This window comes from Leptidea sinapis, chromosome 30, assembly GCF_905404315.1.
Source record: "Leptidea sinapis chromosome 30, ilLepSina1.1, whole genome shotgun sequence".
Classification (NCBI taxonomy): Eukaryota; Metazoa; Arthropoda; class Insecta; order Lepidoptera; family Pieridae; genus Leptidea; species Leptidea sinapis.
This window is the reverse complement of record NC_066294.1, coordinates 7,226,073-7,250,871: the sequence shown is the minus strand read 5'-3', so window position 1 is coordinate 7,250,871 and position 24,799 is coordinate 7,226,073. Positions and strand designations below refer to the sequence as shown.

General features: G+C 35.0%; 3 protein-coding genes across 3 annotated transcripts; 2 read left to right on the top strand and 1 right to left on the bottom strand.

Moving 5' to 3' along the window:
- The first annotated feature begins 450 nt into the window (after positions 1-450).
- LOC126973749 (uncharacterized) lies at positions 451-3,216 on the top strand. The gene is made up of 3 exons (XM_050821070.1): positions 451-758; positions 1,670-2,078; positions 3,209-3,216. Exons 1-3 carry the CDS (start codon positions 516-518, stop codon positions 3,214-3,216), a joined length of 660 nt encoding a protein of 219 aa, XP_050677027.1. The 5' UTR covers positions 451-515.
- A 7,244-nt stretch (positions 3,217-10,460) lies between these two features.
- On the bottom strand, positions 10,461-16,635 carry LOC126973777 (uncharacterized). The gene is made up of 3 exons (XM_050821099.1): positions 12,956-16,635; positions 12,768-12,868; positions 10,461-11,318 (listed from the first exon to the last, which is right to left on the bottom strand). Exons 1-3 carry the CDS (start codon positions 13,179-13,181, stop codon positions 10,545-10,547), a joined length of 1,101 nt encoding a protein of 366 aa, XP_050677056.1. The 5' UTR covers positions 13,182-16,635; the 3' UTR covers positions 10,461-10,544.
- A 3,807-nt stretch (positions 16,636-20,442) lies between these two features.
- On the top strand, positions 20,443-22,717 carry LOC126973774 (sedoheptulokinase-like). Its single transcript, XM_050821096.1, has 2 exons — positions 20,443-20,941; positions 21,178-22,717. Exons 1-2 carry the CDS (start codon positions 20,661-20,663, stop codon positions 22,280-22,282), a joined length of 1,386 nt encoding a protein of 461 aa, XP_050677053.1. The 5' UTR covers positions 20,443-20,660; the 3' UTR covers positions 22,283-22,717.
- Positions 22,718-24,799: the final 2,082 nt, after the last annotated feature.

Below are 24,799 nucleotides of genomic sequence, written 5' to 3'. Positions count from 1 at the left end.
TAGTACAAGTGAACAAAACTCTGAACAAGAGGCGCTGTATAGTAGACAACGTGGCAAAAATAAAAACTTTTTTGTTAAATGTTTTACGCCGGATCCACACGCTGGCTGTTTGTCACAAACACCGCAAACAGCAAACAAAGTCCCAAACACCAACCACAACCACCCAACACAAACAGCCATCCACATGCTTGGCGAACGTTCATAACATTGCGAATTGGCAAACATGGCGGACGACGAGCTTGTGGCAGCTATTACTTTCGGGTTTACATATTTTTATTTTAAATTAAAGCAAGAGAGAGAAAAAAGAAAAAAAAAGAAGAAAGCAAAGACGATGGTGGATGATTAAAATACATAGAAATCGTACAAGGTACTGCTTTAGACCTATTATTTGGGCTTTAATTTGCCGTGTTATTTAATTTTACTTAAAAATTTTTATTCGTTTCAGATAATTTACAGAAAAAAAATTTAATGAGCATCTTTACGAACCATCAGGGGAGTTTCATAACTTCTGCCGCATGAGTTTCACAGATTTTGAGTATTTGCTAGACAAAATTTCTCCTCTGATTTCGAAACAAGATACGGACTTCAGGGAAGCTATACCAGCGAAATATCGTCTAGCAATAACACTAAGGTTTATCGCAAGTGGTGACAGTTATAAAAGTTTACACTATTTATTCAAAGTGTCTCCCCAAGCAATATCAAAAATTATACCTGAAGTCTGCAAAGCAATTAATGCTGTTCTAAGAAATGAAATAAAGGTGAGTTGTTTTTTATAAATTTTTATTTTTATTATCAATAATTTGAAATGAAAAATTAATTCATGAAAAATTAAGCCGATTAAACTATCTCAATTTTCACGATCAAAGTCTTCATAAGCTTTAATTAAAGCTTCATTTACACGGTTTGTTTCTGTTCTTTGGGAAATCAACTCATTGGATATTATTTGAATGGTAGGAGTAGAATTTGATGAGCCCGATTGGTTGAAAAAAACGTGATTTTGGGAAGTGAATGGTTGGGGTGAATTGATTACCAATGGTAAATACTGTGACGTTTGGGCGGTTGATAGCTGGTTTGAACCTAAAACTAAAGTATTTGGCAAAGGTTCAGAATACGAGGTTTCGGAAGATGACGGTCGATATGGAGCCGATGGTGAATTATTTGGCAAAGGTTCGGAATATGATGTTTGGGAAGTTGATGGTCGTATTGGAATTGGTGAAGTTTTTGGTAATGGCACAGAATATGCCTGATAAGGGGCTGATTGGGGAGATGGGGTTTGTCGCTTAAAGAGCCTGTCTTTAATTCTATTTATAAACAATGTGTCTATATTATACATAAATAGTTTCCTCTCATCCGGTGAAAGTTCACGCAGTTTTATCGCTAGTAATTTTCCATAAAGTTCGCAGTCGTCGTCTTCTTTTGGTGGTGGTGGTGGATATTCCCTCTGTCTTTTGCTTAAAATATTGGTCAACTGTCCAAATGCAGACGACATTTGCCGTTCCGCTGTGTCGGTAGCTGGACGACGGCGCACTGGTTTTGGTGTAGGGAGAGGCTGTTCTAAATCTCTATTTTCAACAACTTCTACGTCCTCTATAGCAGTTTCATTTTCTTCTGGCAATGCTCTCTGAAATAAATAATTAATTTTTATTTACTTCATTTTGATTGTTTTCAGATGCCATCAACGGCTGATGCTTGGATGAATATAGAAAGAGGGTTTAGAAGAAAATTTCCACACTGTCTTGGTTCCATAGACGGCAAGCATATTAATATAGAAAGTCCACCTCATAGCGGAACTGAATATTTAAATTATAAGAAAACGTTCAGCATCGTTCTATTGGCATTAGTTGATGCCCACTACAAATTTATATTTGTTGACATAGGATGCCAAGGGAGGATTAGCGATGGTGGCGTCTTTAATAATTCATTACTGTGGAAAAAAATCTGTAAAAATGAAATTGATTTTCCTATACCATGCCCACTTCCTGGATCGGACGTTAACGTTCCATACGTTTTCACAGGAGATGGTGCTTTTGCATTGAGCATGCATGTTATGAAACCCTACCCAGGACAGCATAACATCGGTTCACCAAAAAGAATATTCAATCAATGTCTATCTAGAGCTCGGGTAGTAGTCGAAAACACATTTGGAGTTTTAGCCTCAGTGTTTCGTATTTACCGTCGTCCAATTTATTTAGACCCCATTACTGTATCAGAAATAACAATGACCTGTGTACTACTACATAACTTCCTTCGAAAAAACTCCCCAGAGAGATATACCCCCCCAGGAACGTTTGATACGATTGACAGAAATGGTGAAATAATAACACGTGGATCTTGGCGAAAATACGAAGAGGAATATAATGCAATTCAGAACATGCCAAATGTACCCCGTAGGTCACCTATGCATGCCAAACAGATAAGGGAAGAATTTACGTTATATTTTTGTAATAGATTTACTTAGCATTCTACATTATTTAAAAACTATCCCTCAACATAGAAAGGATAGGTAATTAGTAAGTAGTAGGATAAGTAAGTAGTAGTAGCATTAAGTAAGTAGTAAGTAATATAAAAAGGATAAGTAAGGTCACAGGATGTAACAAAAAGGTGCCAAAAGGTCATTCAAATATTAAATTAACCTTTTTAAGTTTTACTGCACCTTTTTGATACAGACTGTATAGCTACATTCTTGCAGCTCAGACAGAAGACTTATTACGCTTTTTATCTGATTTGAGGTTAGAAACATTTTTTGGAAATTTCTGATAAAATATCCATTACCTTGTAATAAGAGTGGTAACATTATAATCGGGGATCCACCCTCTACCAGATTTAACCACTTATAGCCCCTTCCGCCTGTCAAACGACACTTAAGCCAATCGTATTGTATTAGTACATCGTTCTACATGTCGAGCTCTATACAGAAAAAAACATCAGCTTCTAAATCGACGTCACGTCTTCTAGAGTGCTACCATTCTTGCAAATAGATAATCAAAACTGATTAAATCTTTATATAAATGATAGTTTAAATTTAATTAAGAATGAATAAACCATAATGAAAAAAATTCGTTTTACTTACTTCCTCTGAATTTACGTTATTTGAGCAGGTATATACCGGTCCTAAAAATGACTCCATCAGGTCATAAGCAAACCAGACCGGTGTATAAACATCATCGGATCCTGAAAAAATAAAATTAAAATAAAATTTATTCGCAAGGAACATAGCAGGGGTGTTTAGACAAATATTTATTGATTATTTAAACTTACCTGCACCGGACCGAATAGAATCTTTTTTTTTCTTCAAATCTCTGCGGAACGTAGCCATCAGTATTTCTTTTTTGGTCTTCAATTCCTTGACACTTTTATTCATTATAATGCTGAGGCGAGTCCATGCATCATTAACCTTTTGCCGATCTTTGGGATTCCAGAGACATGGCTCATTTTGATAAGCCTCCAAAAATGTCAGAATCGTAGTTGCTGACCAATCAGACATTTTTTACGCTTTGCGCGCCAACGAAAAAGTGTAGCAAGAAAATACGTCCGCCTCCCGCAAGCTCGCGCGCATTACTGAACGCTGCCAAACGTGTGGATGCGTCGCAAACTGTTTGCCAAACATCCTTTGATCTGCAAACCGACACCGATGCCGAACACTGCCCATCACAAACACAAACAGGCAAACAACGACAAACACCCATCCACACGTCCGTGTTTGCTGTTTGCCATTGTTTGTCAAGCGTGTGGATGGGGCTTTAAATGCAAAAAGAAAGGACATAAAGCTCATGAATGCTGGTCAAAAGTGGGCCGAGTTAATAAAAATAATGCAAGTCTATGTTGCTAAAAAGAAACATGCCTAAATATGTCTGATAATAAAGGAAAAATTAAGAAATGGTGTCTTGACAGCGGATGTACGTCACACCTGAGTCATGAATTGAAAAGATTCATTAATATGGACAAAGCTGATAACAAAACGTTAAGGTTAGCATCAGAAAACTGTCTTGCACAAATCGAACGACGAGGTCCAGCAAAACTTTACACCTATAAAATACCAAATCTGAAACTAACTGAAGCCTTGTACGTACCATCGCTGACTACAAATCTAATGTCAATTGGAAAAATAACAGATAAAGGTGAAACAGTTTTATTTAAACAAAAAAATGCTACCGTGATGCGAAATAATAAAATTCTGTTTCAAGCAGAGACATTCAGACGGTTTGTACTACGTTAAAGAAAACATAGAAGAGAAAGCTAATTACTGCGAAGCAAGCAAAATGCAGCAATGGCATAGAAAGTTAGCACATCTAAATGAAGGACAAATGAGAATAGCACTTGATAAGAAAATTATGGAAGGCTTAGAATTCAATAAAAGTGACACAGTTAAAGACCGTGAAGTCTGTGCTAAAGGCAAAGCAACAAAACTACCGTTTAATGCACCTAAAAATGAGCAACGTACAAATGAAAGATTAGAAATTGTGCATACTAAATGTATGTGGTCCCATGAGGCAGCCATCGAAAGGGGGTTCCAAATACTTCATCACATTTACAGATGATTATTCAAGATATACAAGAGTATATACAATGAAAACTAAGGATGAAACTCTATCAAAATTTAAGGAATTCAAGAATGAGGCTGAAAGATTTACCAAAAAGAAGATAGTATGTTTACAAAGTGACAATGGGACAGAATATATTAACAATAATTTTGACAAATATTTGAAGGAGAATGGCATCAAAAGGAGACTTTCCGCACCATACACGCCAGAACAGCATTCTGTTAAGCCATTGCTTAGCAGAAAGAAAAAATAGGACATTGCTTGATAAAGCTAGATGTTAAAGCTATGTTGATAGACGCCAATATGAAAGAAGTTTTTTGGACTGAAGCTATTAATACAGCTTAGTTAGCTGGCAAACCGTAGTCCTTGCACAAGTATTGATAACGCGACTCCATTTGAAAAATGGGTAAAGAGAGTTCCGTCAGTAAGACATTTTCACATGTTCAGCCAGAGCGACACCTGGAATTTTTGTAGGATATTCGGAAAATCACAAGGCATACCGGATTTTCAACCCAAAAACAGACCAGGTAATGATTAGCAGAGATGTCAAAATACTGGACAAAATGTTTTATGAAAACGAGATCAAATGAGAACAAAAACAAGATGTAGTTAATAAAAAACAAATAGAAATTATATTTTCTCCTGAAAAAGAAAATGTAGAAGATAATAAAGATTTGAAAGAACATGAAATTGATGAAACTGAACAGGAATTGAACAATGATGAAATATTTGTTGACGCAAATACAGAAACAGATGCAATAGATCCGACTAGTTCTACTGACAAAAGACAGAGAAAACCACCAGCATGGCATCAAGATTATGAGATGGATGCTGAACAATCATTCCTCTGTGAAATAGACGAGAACATGGATGAATGGGAAGATGCAATAATAAGCGAGATTGAAACTCATCTTAAAAATAATACTATGAAAATTGTACACAGGAACGAAAGCAAAAATTTGATTGATAGTAAAATGATTTTAAAATATAAATATAATGCAATGGGACAAATAGATAGACGAAAAGCACGACTTTTTAATCAGAAAGAAGGAATTGATTACACTGAAACATTTGCACCTGTTGCAAAAATGAGTACTCTTAGAATACTTATTGCACATGCAATTGAAAATAAATTTAAGTTATCCCAACTAGACGTGTGTACTGCATTTTTAAACGGCGATATAGACGAACAAATTTATATGAAGAAGCCGAAAAATCTGGATAAATATTTAAAATTCATAATTACACATGGAAAAGACATAGAGTTGATTAAAAAAGCAAAAGAAATGCTTTTAGATATAAATAGATATAAAAATAATGGGATATGTCAACTAAACAAAGCCATATATGGTTTGAAACAAGCAGGAAGACAATGGTTCTTAAAGTTACATGAGAAATTGTTGGAAATCGGATTTAAGAATTCTTCAGCGGATCCTTGCTTGTATGTATTAGAAAAAGGAGGAGAAAAGCTGTTTGCAAACATTTATGTGGATGACTTAATACTAGCATATAAATCAGAAAAGTTATTACGTTGTCATGAGAATAAAAAGTTGTAATTAATTTATAAAATTGTTTTCTTATATTAAATAATGGTGAATGCACTGATTTGCTCATAGCCTACTGCTGATGTTCTGCTCTATCTCATATAACACTTTTCCACTGCTCGGAGTTACATCACTTACTATCGGAAAACATTAACATACATTAGGTAAACCTAGAACCCACCGTCACACTACAGAAATCATACACTTTGATTTGTATGTGTCATCCAAACGCGGCAGCGTTTATTCAAAACTTTAAAAGATCCGCAACCTCTCTTCATTACGCTGGTGATACAACAGAGTAGAGGTGACCTGTATGTGGGCTCGCTAGTCAACCTTTCCAGAAACAAAGGAAGAGCCTATGTATAACAAAGCAAACTGAACTTATATCTCTTCGATTTGCAACTGTTTGAGATGTTCGATAAATACTTAAATTCAAAAATAGCGCGTCGGCGCACATAAGACTAGAGTATAGATTGTAGAGGACTTGGATTGAATTGGATATTGAAACCCAAACATGGGTGCGGTCAGCGCAATACATGTATGTAAGGAACGGATGAGTTTTTCACATTAACTAAATTTTTAAGTAACAATTGTAATTGGTTAACTAGTTTTAAGGATTTTGTATATATAACATGTAACTGAAATAAATCATCATCTTCCACATATTCCTCACAGTCAAGCAGTTGTTTTATTTATTCTCCAAACGCTCAGTCTCCAAAAATAGGATGTCAGAGATTTGTTCGATGTCAGCCTTTTCTAATTGGACGAGCACCATCTGTGTCCGCTGGGCTGACTCCTCTTGAGGTCATCGGTGGCGGCTTCAAAAGTGTGATACCACAATCGCGGATTTTCCCGCCAAAATGGTGGTATGCGCATCGTCAGTGAAATGCTGGAGATTATGTCGCGGTGGGCGCTGGGAGTGGCTGAGCCTGGTTTGTGTCTTCCATTTCTTCGTCGGGTGGATATTCCTCGAGCAGAGATTCGTCGAACAGGAATTCGTCGTTTCGGAGAGCTGGTGAAGCTGTTCTTCGATGTGTAGCCGGCAGAGGTTCGGTGTTCTTCTGTTCAGGCGTCCTGGCTTCCTATCGTCGGTGTTCTTGTTCGGAGTCACCACTTTAGAGACTGCGCGTTTGGAGATCATCTTCCACATATTCCTCACAGTCAAGCAGTTGTTTTATTTAATCTCCAAACGCGCAGTCTCTAAATGGTGTTAACATTATGGTGAGAAGTATGAGAAGCAACAGTCGAGATGTTAACTTGTTAGAATTTTACTGTCAATAATTCTTTAGGACCTAGGTTATAAATAGCGCGAATAGCCCTCTTCTGCAGCACAAATATTGTATTAATATCGGCAGCGTTGCCCCATAGCAATATAGCATAAGACATAATACTATGGAAATAACTTAAGTATACTAGTCGCGCCGTATCTTTGTCAGTTAATTGTCTAAACTTTTTAATGGCGTATGTTGCAGAACTAAGTCTGTTCGCCAATAATTCAATATGAGGGCCCCATTGTAATTTACAATCCAGAGTAATGCCTAGAAATATAGCAGGATCCACCAGTTTTACACTTGGTACGGTAATTTTTATATATTTCGTCTTCTTACTATTTAACAGTAGGTTATTAGCGCTAAACCAGTACACGATGTCAGATAGAATATCGTTAATAGTGTTATACATAGCTTGGTTTCTTTTCACTTTGAAAATCAATGAAGAGCCGTCCACAAACAATACTACCTTATGTTTTTTCACTATAAGATTACGAATATCATTTATATAGATAAGAAAGAGGAACGGTCCAAGAATAGCCCCTTGTGGTACCCCCATACTGAGAGGAGTCCTGCCATTCACGTCGACCTTATGAATTCTATTGTTTAGATATGAAATCAGAAGATCCAGCGCAGTTCCTTTTATGTCATGGTGACATAGGTTCCTGGCCAGCGTTGAATGTTGAATACAATCAAAAGCTTCAGATAAAGCACAGAAGATGCCAAGTGTATTCTGCTATTCCTCCCAGATATCTTGTATCCAATAAATAGTACTTAAATTCAACAGCGGTTGGCGACACATAGGACTTGAGGATAGTTCGTTGAGGACTTGGATTGAATTGGACTTTGAAACCCGAACATTGGCCGTGCTCGGTCATCGAAATTCATGCATGCGAGCAACCAGCTTAATACGGGACGATCAAGACCATTCCCCAAGACATTTCCCGCTCAGAATTTTGGGTTTTCGAGTATTTGCCACCGTAGTTATTACCTTGAGATTTACGATCTTAAGTCTCGGTAATGTCTTTATTACCGAGAGGTCTATTCTCCGATCCCGCGTGGCAGCTTGCGAGACGTTCTGGTGATGCTACGGAGCTGATGTTGTGATCAACCCAAACTTAACTACAGAATAGTATTCGCACGACGTGAGGCAATGCGGGTCTTAACCTAATTACTTTTACACCCCATGGTAATGAAAAAGGAGTTAATTATAAAATAAACAAGTATAAATTGTTTTAGTTTCTTTTAAATATTTTTCTTAAGAATATCAGTATCGGCTTGGATACAATTACTCGAACAAAAGTTATATTTTGTTCGAGTAATTGTATCCAACTTTCATAATGTTCGCCCTCTTCATCTTTAAAGTTATCTTCCTCATTTTCAACTTTATTTTTTTTTACATTGTCTTTCCGTCTTTATTTTTTTAATAAAGTATCGTTTATTTTTATTATATACAGTTATTATTTCAAATAGGATTTGAATTTGTTTCTCAAATAGTGAGTATGTACGCGTATAACAAAAGGAGATTACATAAACAAAAACCACGCTCTGCTACCAAAAGCTGTTTGCAAACATTTATGTGGATGACTTAATACTAGCATATAAATCAGAAAAGTTATTACGTTGTCATGAGAATAAAAAGTTGTAATTAATTTATAAAATTGTTTTCTTATATTAAATAATGGTGAATGCACTGATTTGCTCATAGCCTACTGCTGATACTCTGCTCTATCTCATATAACAGGTTATGGGCCCAGAAACGGGAATAAAAGAGAAAAATTAGTAATCACGTGCACATAGAATAATTGAAAAGAGAAAACTACGATACATGGAGGATCCATGCAAAAGCTGTTATTAAAACTTGGCCTTTGGAGCTATGTTTCAAATAAAATTAAGAGACCAACGCGAGAAGTTGATGCATTGAATGACTACATGGAAAAAGATGAGTTAGCATTAGCCGAGCTATTTCTCATAATATCACCGGGCGAATTAAGACAAGTTAAAAATTGTCAAACAAGTAAAGATGTCTGGGATACGCTTGAAAGCATATATTATAGCAAAGGTCCTGCAAGAAAAGCAAGCCTATTAAAAGAGTTGATATTGAAGAAGATGAAAGATGGTGATAATATTGTCAATCACTTGAATAAATTTATGGATATCATCGATAAACTAGCAGATATGGACAGACCAATTAATAAAGATCTTCTTAGTATTATGATGCTTTACAGCTTACCTCAATCTTTTGAAAATTTTAGAATTGCAATAGAATCCAGGGATGATCTACCAGATCCAGACAACTTGAAAATAAAGATAATTGAAGAAGCTGAGGCAAAAAAAATTTAGCTAGTACAAGTGAACAAAACTCTGAACAAGAGGCGCTGTATAGTAGACAACGTGGCAAAAATAAAAACTTTATTGTTAAATGTTTTACGCCGGATCCACACGCTGGCTGTTTGTCACAAACACCGCAAACAGCAAACAAAGTCCCAAACACCAACCACAACCACCCAACACAAACAGCCATCCACATGCTTGGCGAACGTTCATAACATTGCGAATTGGCAAACATGGCGGACGACGAGCTTGTGGCAGCTATTACTTTCGGGTTTACATATTTTTATTTTAAATTAAAGCAAGAGAGAGAAAAAAGAAAAAAAAAGAAGAAAGCAAAGACGATGGTGGATGATTAAAATACATAGAAATCGTACAAGGTACTGCTTTAGACCTATTATTTGGGCTTTAATTTGCCGTGTTATTTAATTTTACTTAAAAATTTTTATTCGTTTCAGATAATTTACAGAAAAAAAATTTAATGAGCATCTTTACGAACCATCAGGGGAGTTTCATAACTTCTGCCGCATGAGTTTCACAGATTTTGAGTATTTGCTAGACAAAATTTCTCCTCTGATTTCGAAACAAGATACGGACTTCAGGGAAGCTATACCAGCGAAATATCGTCTAGCAATAACACTAAGGTTTATCGCAAGTGGTGACAGTTATAAAAGTTTACACTATTTATTCAAAGTGTCTCCCCAAGCAATATCAAAAACTATACCTGAAGTCTGCAAAGCAATTAATGCTGTTCTAAGAAATGAAATAAAGGTGAGTTGTTTTTTATAAATTTTTATTTTTATTATCAATAATTTGAAATGAAAAATTAATTCATGAAAAATTAAGCCGATTAAACTATCTCAATTTTCACGATCAAAGTCTTCATAAGCTTTAATTAAAGCTTCATTTACACGGTTTGTTTCTGTTCTTTGGGAAATCAACTCATTGGATATTATTTGAATGGTAGGAGTAGAATTTGATGAGCCCGATTGGTTGAAAAAAACGTGATTTTGGGAAGTGAATGGTTGGGGTGAATTGATTACCAATGGTAAATACTGTGACGTTTGGGCGGTTGATAGCTGGTTTGAACCTAAAACTAAAGTATTTGGCAAAGGTTCAGAATACGAGGTTTCGGAAGATGACGGTCGATATGGAGCCGATGGTGAATTATTTGGCAAAGGTTCGGAATATGATGTTTGGGAAGTTGATGGTCGTATTGGAATTGGTGAAGTTTTTGGTAATGGCACAGAATATGCCTGATAAGGGGCTGATTGGGGAGATGGGGTTTGTCGCTTAAAGAGCCTGTCTTTAATTCTATTTATAAACAATGTGTCTATATTATACATAAATAGTTTCCTCTCATCCGGTGAAAGTTCACGCAGTTTTATCGCTAGTAATTTTCCATAAAGTTCGCAGTCGTCGTCTTCTTTTGGTGGTGGTGGTGGATATTCCCTCTGTCTTTTGCTTAAAATATTGGTCAACTGTCCAAATGCAGACGACATTTGCCGTTCCGCTGTGTCGGTAGCTGGACGACGGCGCACTGGTTTTGGTGTAGGGAGAGGCTGTTCTAAATCTCTATTTTCAACAACTTCTACGTCCTCTATAGCAGTTTCATTTTCTTCTGGCAATGCTCTCTGAAATAAATAATTAATTTTTATTTACTTCATTTTGATTGTTTTCAGATGCCATCAACGGCTGATGCTTGGATGAATATAGAAAGAGGGTTTAGAAGAAAATTTCCACACTGTCTTGGTTCCATAGACGGCAAGCATATTAATATAGAAAGTCCACCTCATAGCGGAACTGAATATTTAAATTATAAGAAAACGTTCAGCATCGTTCTATTGGCATTAGTTGATGCCCACTACAAATTTATATTTGTTGACATAGGATGCCAAGGGAGGATTAGCGATGGTGGCGTCTTTAATAATTCATTACTGTGGAAAAAAATCTGTAAAAATGAAATTGATTTTCCTATACCATGCCCACTTCCTGGATCGGACGTTAACGTTCCATACGTTTTCATAGGAGATGGTGCTTTTGCATTGAGCATGCATGTTATGAAACCCTACCCAGGACAGCATAACATCGGTTCACCAAAAAGAATATTCAATCAATGTCTATCTAGAGCTCGGGTAGTAGTCGAAAACACATTTGGAGTTTTAGCCTCAGTGTTTCGTATTTACCTTCGTCCAATTTATTTAGACCCCATTACTGTATCAGAAATAACAATGACCTGTGTACTACTACATAACTTCCTTCGAAAAAACTCCCCAGAGAGATATACCCCCCCAGGAACGTTTGATACGATTGACAGAAATGGTGAAATAATAACACGTGGATCTTGGCGAAAATACGAAGAGGAATATAATGCAATTCAGAACATGCCAAATGTACCCCGTAGGTCACCTATGCATGCCAAACAGATAAGGGAAGAATTTACGTTATATTTTTGTAATAGATTTACTTAGCATTCTACATTATTTAAAAACTATCCCTCAACATAGAAAGGATAGGTAATTAGTAAGTAGTAGGATAAGTAAGTAGTAGTAGCATTAAGTAAGTAGTAAGTAATATAAAAAGGATAAGTAAGGTCACAGGATGTAACAAAAAGGTGCCAAAAGGTCATTCAAATATTAAATTAACCTTTTTAAGTTTTACTGCACCTTTTTGATACAGACTGTATAGCTACATTCTTGCAGCTCAGACAGAAGACTTATTACGCTTTTTATCTGATTTGAGGTTAGAAACATTTTTTGGAAATTTCTGATAAAATATCCATTACCTTGTAATAAGAGTGGTAACATTATAATCGGGGATCCACCCTCTACCAGATTTAACCACTTATAGCCCCTTCCGCCTGTCAAACGACACTTAAGCCAATCGTATTGTATTAGTACATCGTTCTACATGTCGAGCTCTATACAGAAAAAAACATCAGCTTCTAAATCGACGTCACGTCTTCTAGAGTGCTACCATTCTTGCAAATAGATAATCAAAACTGATTAAATCTTTATATAAATGATAGTTTAAATTTAATTAAGAATGAATAAACCATAATGAAAAAAATTCGTTTTACTTACTTCCTCTGAATTTACGTTATTTGAGCAGGTATATACCGGTCCTAAAAATGACTCCATCAGGTCATAAGCAAACCAGACCGGTGTATAAACATCATCGGATCCTGAAAAAATAAAATTAAAATAAAATTTATTCGCAAGGAACATAGCAGGGGTGTTTAGACAAATATTTATTGATTATTTAAACTTACCTGCACCGGACCGAATAGAATCTTTTTTTTTCTTCAAATCTCTGCGGAACGTAGCCATCAGTATTTCTTTTTTGGTCTTCAATTCCTTGACACTTTTATTCATTATAATGCTGAGGCGAGTCCATGCATCATTAACCTTTTGCCGATCTTTGGGATTCCAGAGACATGGCTCATTTTGATAAGCCTCCAAAAATGTCAGAATCGTAGTTGCTGACCAATCAGACATTTTTTACGCTTTGCGCGCCAACGAAAAAGTGTAGCAAGAAAATACGTCCGCCTCCCGCAAGCTCGCGCGCATTACTGAACGCTGCCAAACGTGTGGATGCGTCGCAAACTGTTTGCCAAACATCCTTTGATCTGCAAACCGACACCGATGCCGAACACTGCCCATCACAAACACAAACAGGCAAACAACGACAAACACCCATCCACACGTCCGTGTTTGCTGTTTGCCATTGTTTGTCAAGCGTGTGGATGGGGCTTTAAATGCAAAAAGAAAGGACATAAAGCTCATGAATGCTGGTCAAAAGTGGGCCGAGTTAATAAAAATAATGCAAGTCTATGTTGCTAAAAAGAAACATGCCTAAATATGTCTGATAATAAAGGAAAAATTAAGAAATGGTGTCTTGACAGCGGATGTACGTCACACCTGAGTCATGAATTGAAAAGATTCATTAATATGGACAAAGCTGATAACAAAACGTTAAGGTTAGCATCAGAAAACTGTCTTGCACAAATCGAACGACGAGGTCCAGCAAAACTTTACACCTATAAAATACCAAATCTGAAACTAACTGAAGCCTTGTACGTACCATCGCTGACTACAAATCTAATGTCAATTGGAAAAATAACAGATAAAGGTGAAACAGTTTTATTTAAACAAAAAAATGCTACCGTGATGCGAAATAATAAAATTCTGTTTCAAGCAGAGACATTCAGACGGTTTGTACTACGTTAAAGAAAACATAGAAGAGAAAGCTAATTACTGCGAAGCAAGCAAAATGCAGCAATGGCATAGAAAGTTAGCACATCTAAATGAAGGACAAATGAGAATAGCACTTGATAAGAAAATTATGGAAGGCTTAGAATTCAATAAAAGTGACACAGTTAAAGACCGTGAAGTCTGTGCTAAAGGCAAAGCAACAAAACTACCGTTTAATGCACCTAAAAATGAGCAACGTACAAATGAAAGATTAGAAATTGTGCATACTAAATGTATGTGGTCCCATGAGGCAGCCATCGAAAGGGGGTTCCAAATACTTCATCACATTTACAGATGATTATTCAAGATATACAAGAGTATATACAATGAAAACTAAGGATGAAACTCTATCAAAATTTAAGGAATTCAAGAATGAGGCTGAAAGATTTACCAAAAAGAAGATAGTATGTTTACAAAGTGACAATGGGACAGAATATATTAACAATAATTTTGACAAATATTTGAAGGAGAATGGCATCAAAAGGAGACTTTCCGCACCATACACGCCAGAACAGCATTCTGTTAAGCCATTGCTTAGCAGAAAGAAAAAATAGGACATTGCTTGATAAAGCTAGATGTTAAAGCTATGTTGATAGACGCCAATATGAAAGAAGTTTTTTGGACTGAAGCTATTAATACAGCTTAGTTAGCTGGCAAACCGTAGTCCTTGCACAAGTATTGATAACGCGACTCCATTTGAAAAATGGGTAAAGAGAGTTCCGTCAGTAAGACATTTTCACATGTTCAGCCAGAGCGACACCTGGAATTTTTGTAGGATATTCGGAAAATCACAAGGCATACCGGATTTTCAACCCAAAAACAGACCAGGTAATGATTAGCAGAGATGTCAAAATACTGGACAAAATGTTTTATGAAAACGAGATCAAATGAGAACAAAAACAAGATGTAGTTAATAAAAAACAAATAGAAATTATATTTTCTCCTGAAAAAGAAAATGTAGAAGATAATAAAGATTTGAAAGAACATGAAATTGATGAAACTGAACAGGAATTGAACAATGATGAAATATTTGTTGACGCAAATACAGAAACAGATGCAATAGATCCGACTAGTTCTACTGACAAAAGACAGAGAAAACCACCAGCATGGCATCAAGATTATGAGATGGATGCTGAACAATCATTCCTCTGTGAAATAGACGAGAACATGGATGAATGGGAAGATGCAATAATAAGCGAGATTGAAACTCATCTTAAAAATAATACTATGAAAATTGTACACAGGAACGAAAGCAAAAATTTGATTGATAGTAAAATGATTTTAAAATATAAATATAATGCAATGGGACAAATAGATAGACGAAAAGCACGACTTTTTAATCAGAAAGAAGGAATTGATTACACTGAAACATTTGCACCTGTTGCAAAAATGAGTACTCTTAGAATACTTATTGCACATGCAATTGAAAATAAATTTAAGTTATCCCAACTAGACGTGTGTACTGCATTTTTAAACGGCGATATAGACGAACAAATTTATATGAAGAAGCCGAAAAATCTGGATAAATATTTAAAATTCATAATTACACATGGAAAAGACATAGAGTTGATTAAAAAAGCAAAAGAAATGCTTTTAGATATAAATAGATATAAAAATAATGGGATATGTCAACTAAACAAAGCCATATATGGTTTGAAACAAGCAGGAAGACAATGGTTCTTAAAGTTACATGAGAAATTGTTGGAAATCGGATTTAAGAATTCTTCAGCGGATCCTTGCTTGTATGTATTAGAAAAAGGAGGAGAAAAGCTGTTTGCAAACATTTATGTGGATGACTTAATACTAGCATATAAATCAGAAAAGTTATTACGTTGTCATGAGAATAAAAAGTTGTAATTAATTTATAAAATTGTTTTCTTATATTAAATAATGGTGAATGCACTGATTTGCTCATAGCCTACTGCTGATGTTCTGCTCTATCTCATATAACACTTTTCCACTGCTCGGAGTTACATCACTTACTATCGGAAAACATTAACATACATTAGGTAAACCTAGAACCCACCGTCACACTACAGAAATCATACACTTTGATTTGTATGTGTCATCCAAACGCGGCAACGTTTATTCAAAACTTTAAAAGATCCGCAACCTCTCTTCATTACGCTGGTGATACAACAGAGTAGAGGTGACCTGTATGTGGGCTCGCTAGTCAACCTTTCCAGAAACAAAGGAAGAGCCTATGTATAACAAAGCAAACTGAACTTATATCTCTTCGATTTGCAACTGTTTGAGATGTTCGATAAATACTTAAATTCAAAAATAGCGCGTCGGCGCACATAAGACTAGAGTATAGATTGTAGAGGACTTGGATTGAATTGGATATTGAAACCCAAACATGGGTGCGGTCAGCGCAATACATGTATGTAAGGAACGGATGAGTTTTTCACATTAACTAGGGACGAGACGAACAAGAACTGATGTAGATGATACGAACTGTCCAAATGCAGTACCCGCTTTTAATTCTCAAAAACCCACAATTTTGTATGGCACCGTAATTGCGCTTATTACCTTGAGACATAATATGATGATAAGTTTTGGTAATATTACTGTTACCGATCGGTCCAGTCTTCGATCCGTGGTGGCAGCTTGCGGGCGAGGCAATATGATGACGCTACGGAGCTGATGTTATGAACAATCCAAACATTATATAATTAATATTTTAATGCAGGTCGAGTGCTGCAGGGTTAACCTAATGACCTTTACACCTCTTGATAACGATATAGGAGTTAATTAAGAATAAAACAATTATATATTGTTTTACTTTCTTTTTCTTTTTATTCTTTTTCTTAACAACATCAGTATCGGCACCTAACTTTTGTTCAAGCAATTGTATCCAACTTTCATACTGTTTGTTGTCCTCTTCATCAATATCGTCACAAAACTCATCGATTTCTTCATCTTTAATGTTATCTTCTTCATTTTCTACTATTAATTTGTTTTTAACTATATTCCCTTCGTCTTTATTAATTATTGAAGCATCTTTTACTTCTAGAGGTTCATCATTTTCGCTAAATATAATCTTTTTTGCTTTCTTATGGGTCGAATGGGGATTATTTTGTTCTGTAATATTATCTGGCTTACGTTGCCTTTTGGTTCGTTTTCTGATTTCATCTTCAGTAGTTGCCATTTTACTACCTTTTAATTTTTCATCTGTCGAATTACTTTTTTCTGTTATCTCTTCAATATCCCCACTATTATTCGATTCGGAAATTTTCTGGTGCTTGACAGCTTTGCTTCTTTTCCCCATTATGTTCTTCTCTGAAATATAAAAAGGAATCAAATTACTTGCATTTCATTTTGTGTGTCGCCGCATTTATAATATTATGATCCAAAGTTTAAATAGTTTGTATAGTACGTGATGGAACCCGGAAAGGTTTTATCGGTTAATGATACTCTAATAATATACCATAATATATTATATTATAATGCAGGCGCATTGGGAACAAAAAATATTATTTATGATTGTCTGAGATATAGGCCCATTTTTAGGTTGAGGTAAAGCACAGATCCCGGCATACATTTTAAAACGGCCAGCTAAACTGTCAGGTCAATAAAAAAAACGTTTAAATCACACCAATACAGCATCTGTTCCATCCGTATTAAACTTAAGCAATCACATTCTGCCACACAAATCACAGTCTGCTAATTGGTATATTTACCTACATCTTCCCATTAATTAGAATTTTTTTATTTATTTATTTATTGGTTCCCAAACAACATACATGTATTAATAATTACAAAATAACGCTAGTATAAGTATAACATATACGTCAATTAAATGGAAACACTTATGATGGCGTGATATTTAACTTAAATAAATGTAGAGTTATATAAAACAATAAATAATTTTATGTTACTATCACGACTTAAGCAAATGCATGTAACTTGTTAACTAAAATAAAATAAACATAAATTTAAAACACACAAACTAAAATTATATCCTACATATTATAAGTATAACATACAATAAAGCGAAACTGATACATATCTCAAAAAACATAAATATGAAGCACGTAAAGATAAGCTAAGGCTCTAACAGGCGCAGAGTGTCTAAAACTAGGCGTCGAAAACTACACAGACTATTAGAAAAAATATCTATACAGTTATTGATATTTGCTAAGTCATTATATGAACGAGATAATCTATTAACTGGTGCATTATGTGATGTCCACAAGCGAGAAGTTGGAACAAAGAAAGTCCTTAAATTTCTAGTCCTACAAGGATTACAAGGCAATTATTCAATCATGGTAAGGTTATATAAATTGTCGCGAGTCTATACAGTAAGTTTGTAATGATAATCGTTCGCTCATTCTTAACATATCAGTGATACAATGTTAAAATAAACGGAATTATAGCACATTACTGTCGCAGTTTTTACACGATTTTTATTATAGCTTTTATATATTTATTTTAGCTTCACCTGTATGTGTTTTACGTATACATATACAGGGTATCCGAAAATTATGGGACATGAAGGGAAAGTACCTTAAATATCGTACATAGGGTATTTTACTGAAAGAAGACTTTATGTTATTTTTAAAAGTTAGTAATTCTGCATACAAAGATTTTCTAAAAATTACTTGCCTCGTCTGGGACTCGAACCGAATTTAATGTATAAAAATAACACCCCTACTTTTATGATGCCAATTTAAAGAATGGCTAAAAACTAATAACTCTTCTTAAGTAACATAGTATTTTAAAAGAAAGGAGCAAAGTAAAATGTTTGAGTCAAATGTCAAGAAAGTTATTTATTGCCGACGACGACGTTCGAAAAGTAGAGATACTATCATTCCATAGATAGCATTGATTATTCGTAAATAAGTACCCACTTCATAATAAAAATACTTTATAGCATAGTTTTTTTTAGTTTAAAAGCGATACGAGAATGTGGGCGAGTTACAAACAGAATTGTGCCATATCATATCGAGTCTTCACCATAAAATGATAAGAAAATCAAAATGCAGCGAACTCATTAGAAGATTGGCGATTTGCGTAAGACAGGAGGGATCTCATTTTGAGAATTTAATTAATTAATTTATAAAAAAATACTCACTTAATTGACTACTTTTTAATATGTACATATCATAAAAGTAGGGTTAGGTTAGGTTAAGTAGTTTTTTAACATTTAAGTCGTTTCGATTCCCAGACGAGGCAAGTATTTTTTAGAAAATCTTTGAATGCAGAATTACTAACTTTTAAAAATAACATAAAGTCTTCTTTCAGTAAAATACCCTATCTACAATATTTAAGGTACTTTCCCTTCATGTCCCATAACTTTGGGACAACCTGTATAAACATACGTTTACCTGTATGTTGTATATTTTCACCCACTTTAAACGGTCAGATTTCGTTCATAGTTCGTAGATTCATCGTGGACCGATGACAAAACATTAATTTGATAAAATTATTCCATTTTTCAATTTGCAAAATAAGATTTTTGTTAATTTATATAATTTTCATCTATCGTCTATAAGGCAGAAATTGAACAGAATTTTAAATTTCAACCATTATCGTTAACCGATTTAGGTATCTAATATTTATATATAAGATTTTTTTTTTTGGGATTTTATGACCTGTTTATATATAAGAAAATTTTCAAATACCAAAGAGAGTTTCTAATTCACCAATGCAAAATAATAGTTAAAAAAAAACTAAAAAAAACACGCTTTTATAAATAAACCAAACTAAAAAGTAGGAAATATTTTCTATGTTTAAGTACTTACGGTTTTCTATAAAAAAGCGTGTTTCTTAGTTTTTTTAAACTAGATACTATTTATTAATGATTGTATTGCTGTGCTCAGCTCAGCACAGGTCCAGGTTATCACAGCGCGTTCAGTATCAACAACAGCTTTCAATGAACAAGCTGGAATAAAGGCTGACCGCGAGACCAAATGTCAAGGTCTATATAGCGCAGACAGTAATGTTCCAAAGACAACCAAGATTTACTAATAGGCCGAGGAGCGTAAGAGGCCAATAAAGATGCCTGGTAATATGTATATTATGAAGTCACCTTTAATTTACTGATTTTCTTTCCAAGTTTTTTTACTCTCGAAATCTGATTTAAGATAAGTAGACAACTTAATATAATTAGCGATTTGCACAAAATAAACATCGCAAAAAAAATATACGCCTTTATTACATACGCCACCGGTTATCAAAATGATCCTTGAAAACGACTTAAATTTTAGAATATCTTCTATAAAAAAAAACATTTGCATGTTTGCTTGCTCTGCGTACCGAAACCATTGATCTGATTGTGATGAAACTCGGATACTATTTTGGGGACGCTCGCGACAGTTCCTAACCCTATAAATCTATACGTTAGTAAATTCTTTTTCCAACTACTTATTTCTTTAAACTTAACGTGGCATTGCAACGTGTCGATACAGCTAGTAGATAAATATTATCAACCACTATCGCAACCGTCCGGTTACTGGCTTAAACAATTATTCGACGAGTGCAATCTAAATAAATCAATTGATGTCAGGCCAGCGCTAACAACAGCCGCCATTTATTTATTAGTTTTATGATAATCGGACGCTAGCTAGCTAGATACAGCATTGATGTAATATTCTCTCGGTATTTTTACGTAACCTTACTGCATAGTTAGACGCCAAGAGTTGCGGTAACAAGTCTCATTAAGCGTCGCGACATATTTCTGTGTGATTTATTTGTTAAATTACTAGCTTAGTGAAAAAAATGACAGAAAAACGGTACATTCTTGGTATGGACATTGGCACAACGTCGGTAAAAACTTGTGTTTTCGATACGGAAACGCGGGAGATTGTTGCGAAACAGAGCAAGGATACCGCGGCTAATATACCTAGCGATCAAGGCATCGAAGGGAATAAGCAAGACGTGCCGAAAATAGTATCGGCCGTTCATTACTGTGTATCGCGTCTTCCGAGAGATATATTACGACACGTCACCAGAATTGGCGTTTGTGGCCAGATGCATGGCGTAGTTTTATGGAAGAATAAGTTAGTAAACAAATTTTTATCTGTATATGATTATCAACATTTATAGTTGATTATTTGTAGTCATAACATCCCCATGTTAACATAAATTGTACTGAAACACCTCATCAATAAGGGTTTATTGTAATACTGTACACCAAATTTTTAACTAAAATACCTAATTGATGAAAGAAGTTTCCATTCATATCATAGAGATCCAATAATTTTACAAATTTTATAACCATCATAATTTTTTATAGAGCTTGGGAGAAAATAGAAAAAGATGGTGTTGTTATGCGTTTTGAAGCCACAAGGGAAAATATGTCCGCTCTATACACTTGGCAAGATACAAGATGCAAACCTGAATTTCTTGAAACATTGCCTAAGCCGGATTCACACCTTAAGTGCTACTCGGGTTATGGATGTGTTACTTTGCTATGGATGCTCAAGCATAAGCCAGAAAAGCTGAAGAATTTTAGTTGCTCGGCAACAGTGCAGGACTTTGTTGTGGCTATGTTATGTGATCTGGATATACCAATAACATCAGACCAAAACGCAGCAAGTTGGGGCTACTTCAACACAGATATCAATGACTGGAACATTGATATACTGAAATCCATTAACTTCCCAGTTACACTGTTACCAAAAGTTGTCAAAGGCGGAGAGATTGCTGGAAATTTAAGCTGTTCCTGGAATGGCATCCCAGAAGGTATTCCTGTCAGTGCTGCAATGGGTGACCTTCAGTGCTCCATTCTTTCAACACTTGAAACCAGAAATGATGCTGTTTTAAACATATCAACATCAGCCCAACTTGCATTTATTGTTGACCAAATTTCAAATGTTAAGTGCAACACAGTCGAACACTTGCCGTATTTTCATAATACCTATCTCCTTGTAGCTGCCTCTTTGAATGGTGGCAATGTATTAGCAACATTTGTTAAAATGTTGCAACAATGGATGCTTGAATTTGGGTTTCCCATCCCACAGTCTAAAGTGTGGGAAAAGCTGATAGCTTTAGGTTTAGAAGCTCCAGAAAGTACAACACTAAAAATATCTCCTCTAATTCTAGGAGAAAGACATGATCCTACTGCTAAAGCTGCAGTAGAAAACATTGACTTATCAAATATAGATCTGGGCTGTGTTTTCAGATCTCTTTGTGATAGTTTAATTGATAATTTGCATTACATGATGCCAAAAGAAATTTTACAGAATGCAAACATAAAGAGAATTGTAGGTAATGGATCTGGGCTATCCCGGAATGCAGTATTACAGAGGGCAGTTGAACATTACTACAGTTTACCATTAGAGTTTACATGTGGGGGTGATGCAGCTAAGGGGGCAGCTATAGCATTAATAGATATATAAATTATATATAACAATATGCATAGCTGTTTAAAAGAGGGAGCAAATAGTTGTCTAAAATTACCTTAAGCTTTTAAAAATCAATTTCATTCATGCAAGGTCCATACACTCACCTAAAATGTCTGCAACTTTCAGGTAATACCTCTGGTTTTGTAAGAGTATGGGTGGCAATGATCACTTAACATTAAGGGACCTATACACTTCTCTTTCTGTTCCATAAAAAAAATATTGAGCTAAAATCTAATATATAGAATGTCCTTGGAATGCCGGATTGATACATTATTTTTAAGTAATTTTTATTAGTAAGAAAGTTAGGACAGACTTATTATTGGCTAGCTAACAACAGCACACAATTTATAATGTTCAAATGTTTAAAAAATATATATTGAAGTAGGTGTTACTTTGCGGAAATCCATAATTATACAAATGATTTCAGTTTTCTTTAGTTTTAATTCCGCCAATATTTGTCTTTAAACAATTCGACATGTGTTTCGCCTCTACACGAGGCATCCCCAGGACGTGTTGCCTCACCAAAATTGGAGTCTCATGCCAGATTAAACACTTGCAATGCCGGAAGTATACACTATATACTGTTCTTAGATAATTTTGAACATCTAGATAGTCTCTTGTGTAGCAAGCGATAAAAACAGGCCAGGAATATTAGTTCAGTGTGTGTGACAAGTTTCAACTTACACTTGCAATTTGTATGACACTTTGTGTTAGTGTTTGTGAATTGCTCAAAATAGAGGTTAGTTCTAAATTTTATTTTTTTTCGACATTTTCACAGCTATCATAATTCATAGTCTACCTAGACTCATAAATAATTTAAGATACTGTTATATAATAAACCACAAAAAGGCATTCAGTGCTATTTACCAAAGTTTCACTTCCTAAGTGATATTAATATGCTACTTTTTGGGCGATATATATGAGTAAATATTATGTACAAGTTTTAGTAGTGAAGTAAAATTGTTTTAAATTAGACATTGATTTAAATAATGTAATTACTACAAATACTATAATTACCAGTCTGTATAAATATTGTTGGTACATTAAATCATAAATTATCCCAGTTATGATTACATTTTATTTAATCATAAGCAATCAAATTCAAATTAAAATATTTTTATTCAAAATAGGATTCAAAATCACTTATTGAACGTCAAAACCTACCACCCATTCAAAAGAGACTGCCTGACCTGAGAAGAATGGGCGCAAGAAACTCAGCGGGCTTTTTTTTTAATATAAAAAATGGATTACAATGTAATATCATACAGATAACATTTATAATTAAAGAGCCTGAGGGTGTTCGCTTTATTCCCAGTCCGTGGTGTCATTAAGAAAATCGTTTATGCCCTATATAACCTTTCCCACACAAACGTTTTTTAACAATTCTTTTAAATTTCGTAACACATTTGTTTTGTACATTTTCTGGGATCATATTGTAGAAGCATATACATCGCCCAACAAAAGACTTACTAACTCGACCCAACCGAGTAGTAGGCATTACAAGTTTATGTTTGCTCCTTGTGTTAACATTATGAATGTCACAGTTTCTAGAAAATTCGTCAATGTGGTCATGAACATACAAAACATTATCGAAAATGTATTGAGAAGCAACAGTCAAAATATTTATTTCTTTAAATTTTTCTCTTAATGATTCTTTAGGACCTAGGTTATAAATCGCGCAAATAGCCCTCTTCTGCAGCACAAAGATAGTATTAATATCGGCCGCACTGCCCCATAACAATATACCATAGGACATAATACTATGAAAATAACTAAAGTATACTAATCTCGCCATATCTATGTCAGTAAACCGTCTAATTTTCTTAACCGCATATGCTGCAGAACTAAGCCTATTCGCCAATCCTTCAATATGGGGGCCCCACTGCAATTTGGAATCAAGACTAATGCCAAGAAATATAGCAGATTCCACTGGTTTTACCACCTCTCCATTTAATAAAATATTCGCATCTACATTTTTGACATTTGGCGCGGTGAATTTAATATATTTGGTTTTATGATAATTTAACAATAAGTTATTGGCGCTAAACCAGTACACTATGTCAGATAAAGCATTGTTTACTTCGTCATACAAAACTTGGCTTCGTTTCACTTTGAATATAAGTGAAGTGTCATACGCAAACAATACAACCTTGTGTTTTTTTTCTACAAGGTTAGGTAGATCATTTATATAAATTAGGAAGAGGAAGGTTCCAAGAATAGACCCTTGTGGTACCCCCATAACAAGAGGAGTCCCAGGAGATCTCCTGCCATTCACCTCGACCCTCTGAATCCTATTATTTAAATATGAGATCAGAAGATCGAGTGCAGATCCTCAAGTGGCATAGCTTCCTGACCAGCGTTGAATGCTGAACACAATCAAAAGCCTTAGATAAATCACAGAAGATACCAAGTGCATTCTGTGATTCCTCCCAGGCCTCAAAAATATTCCTGATGAGTTCAACACCTGCATCCGTAGTCGAGCGTCCCCTAGTAAAACCAAATTGCTTTATA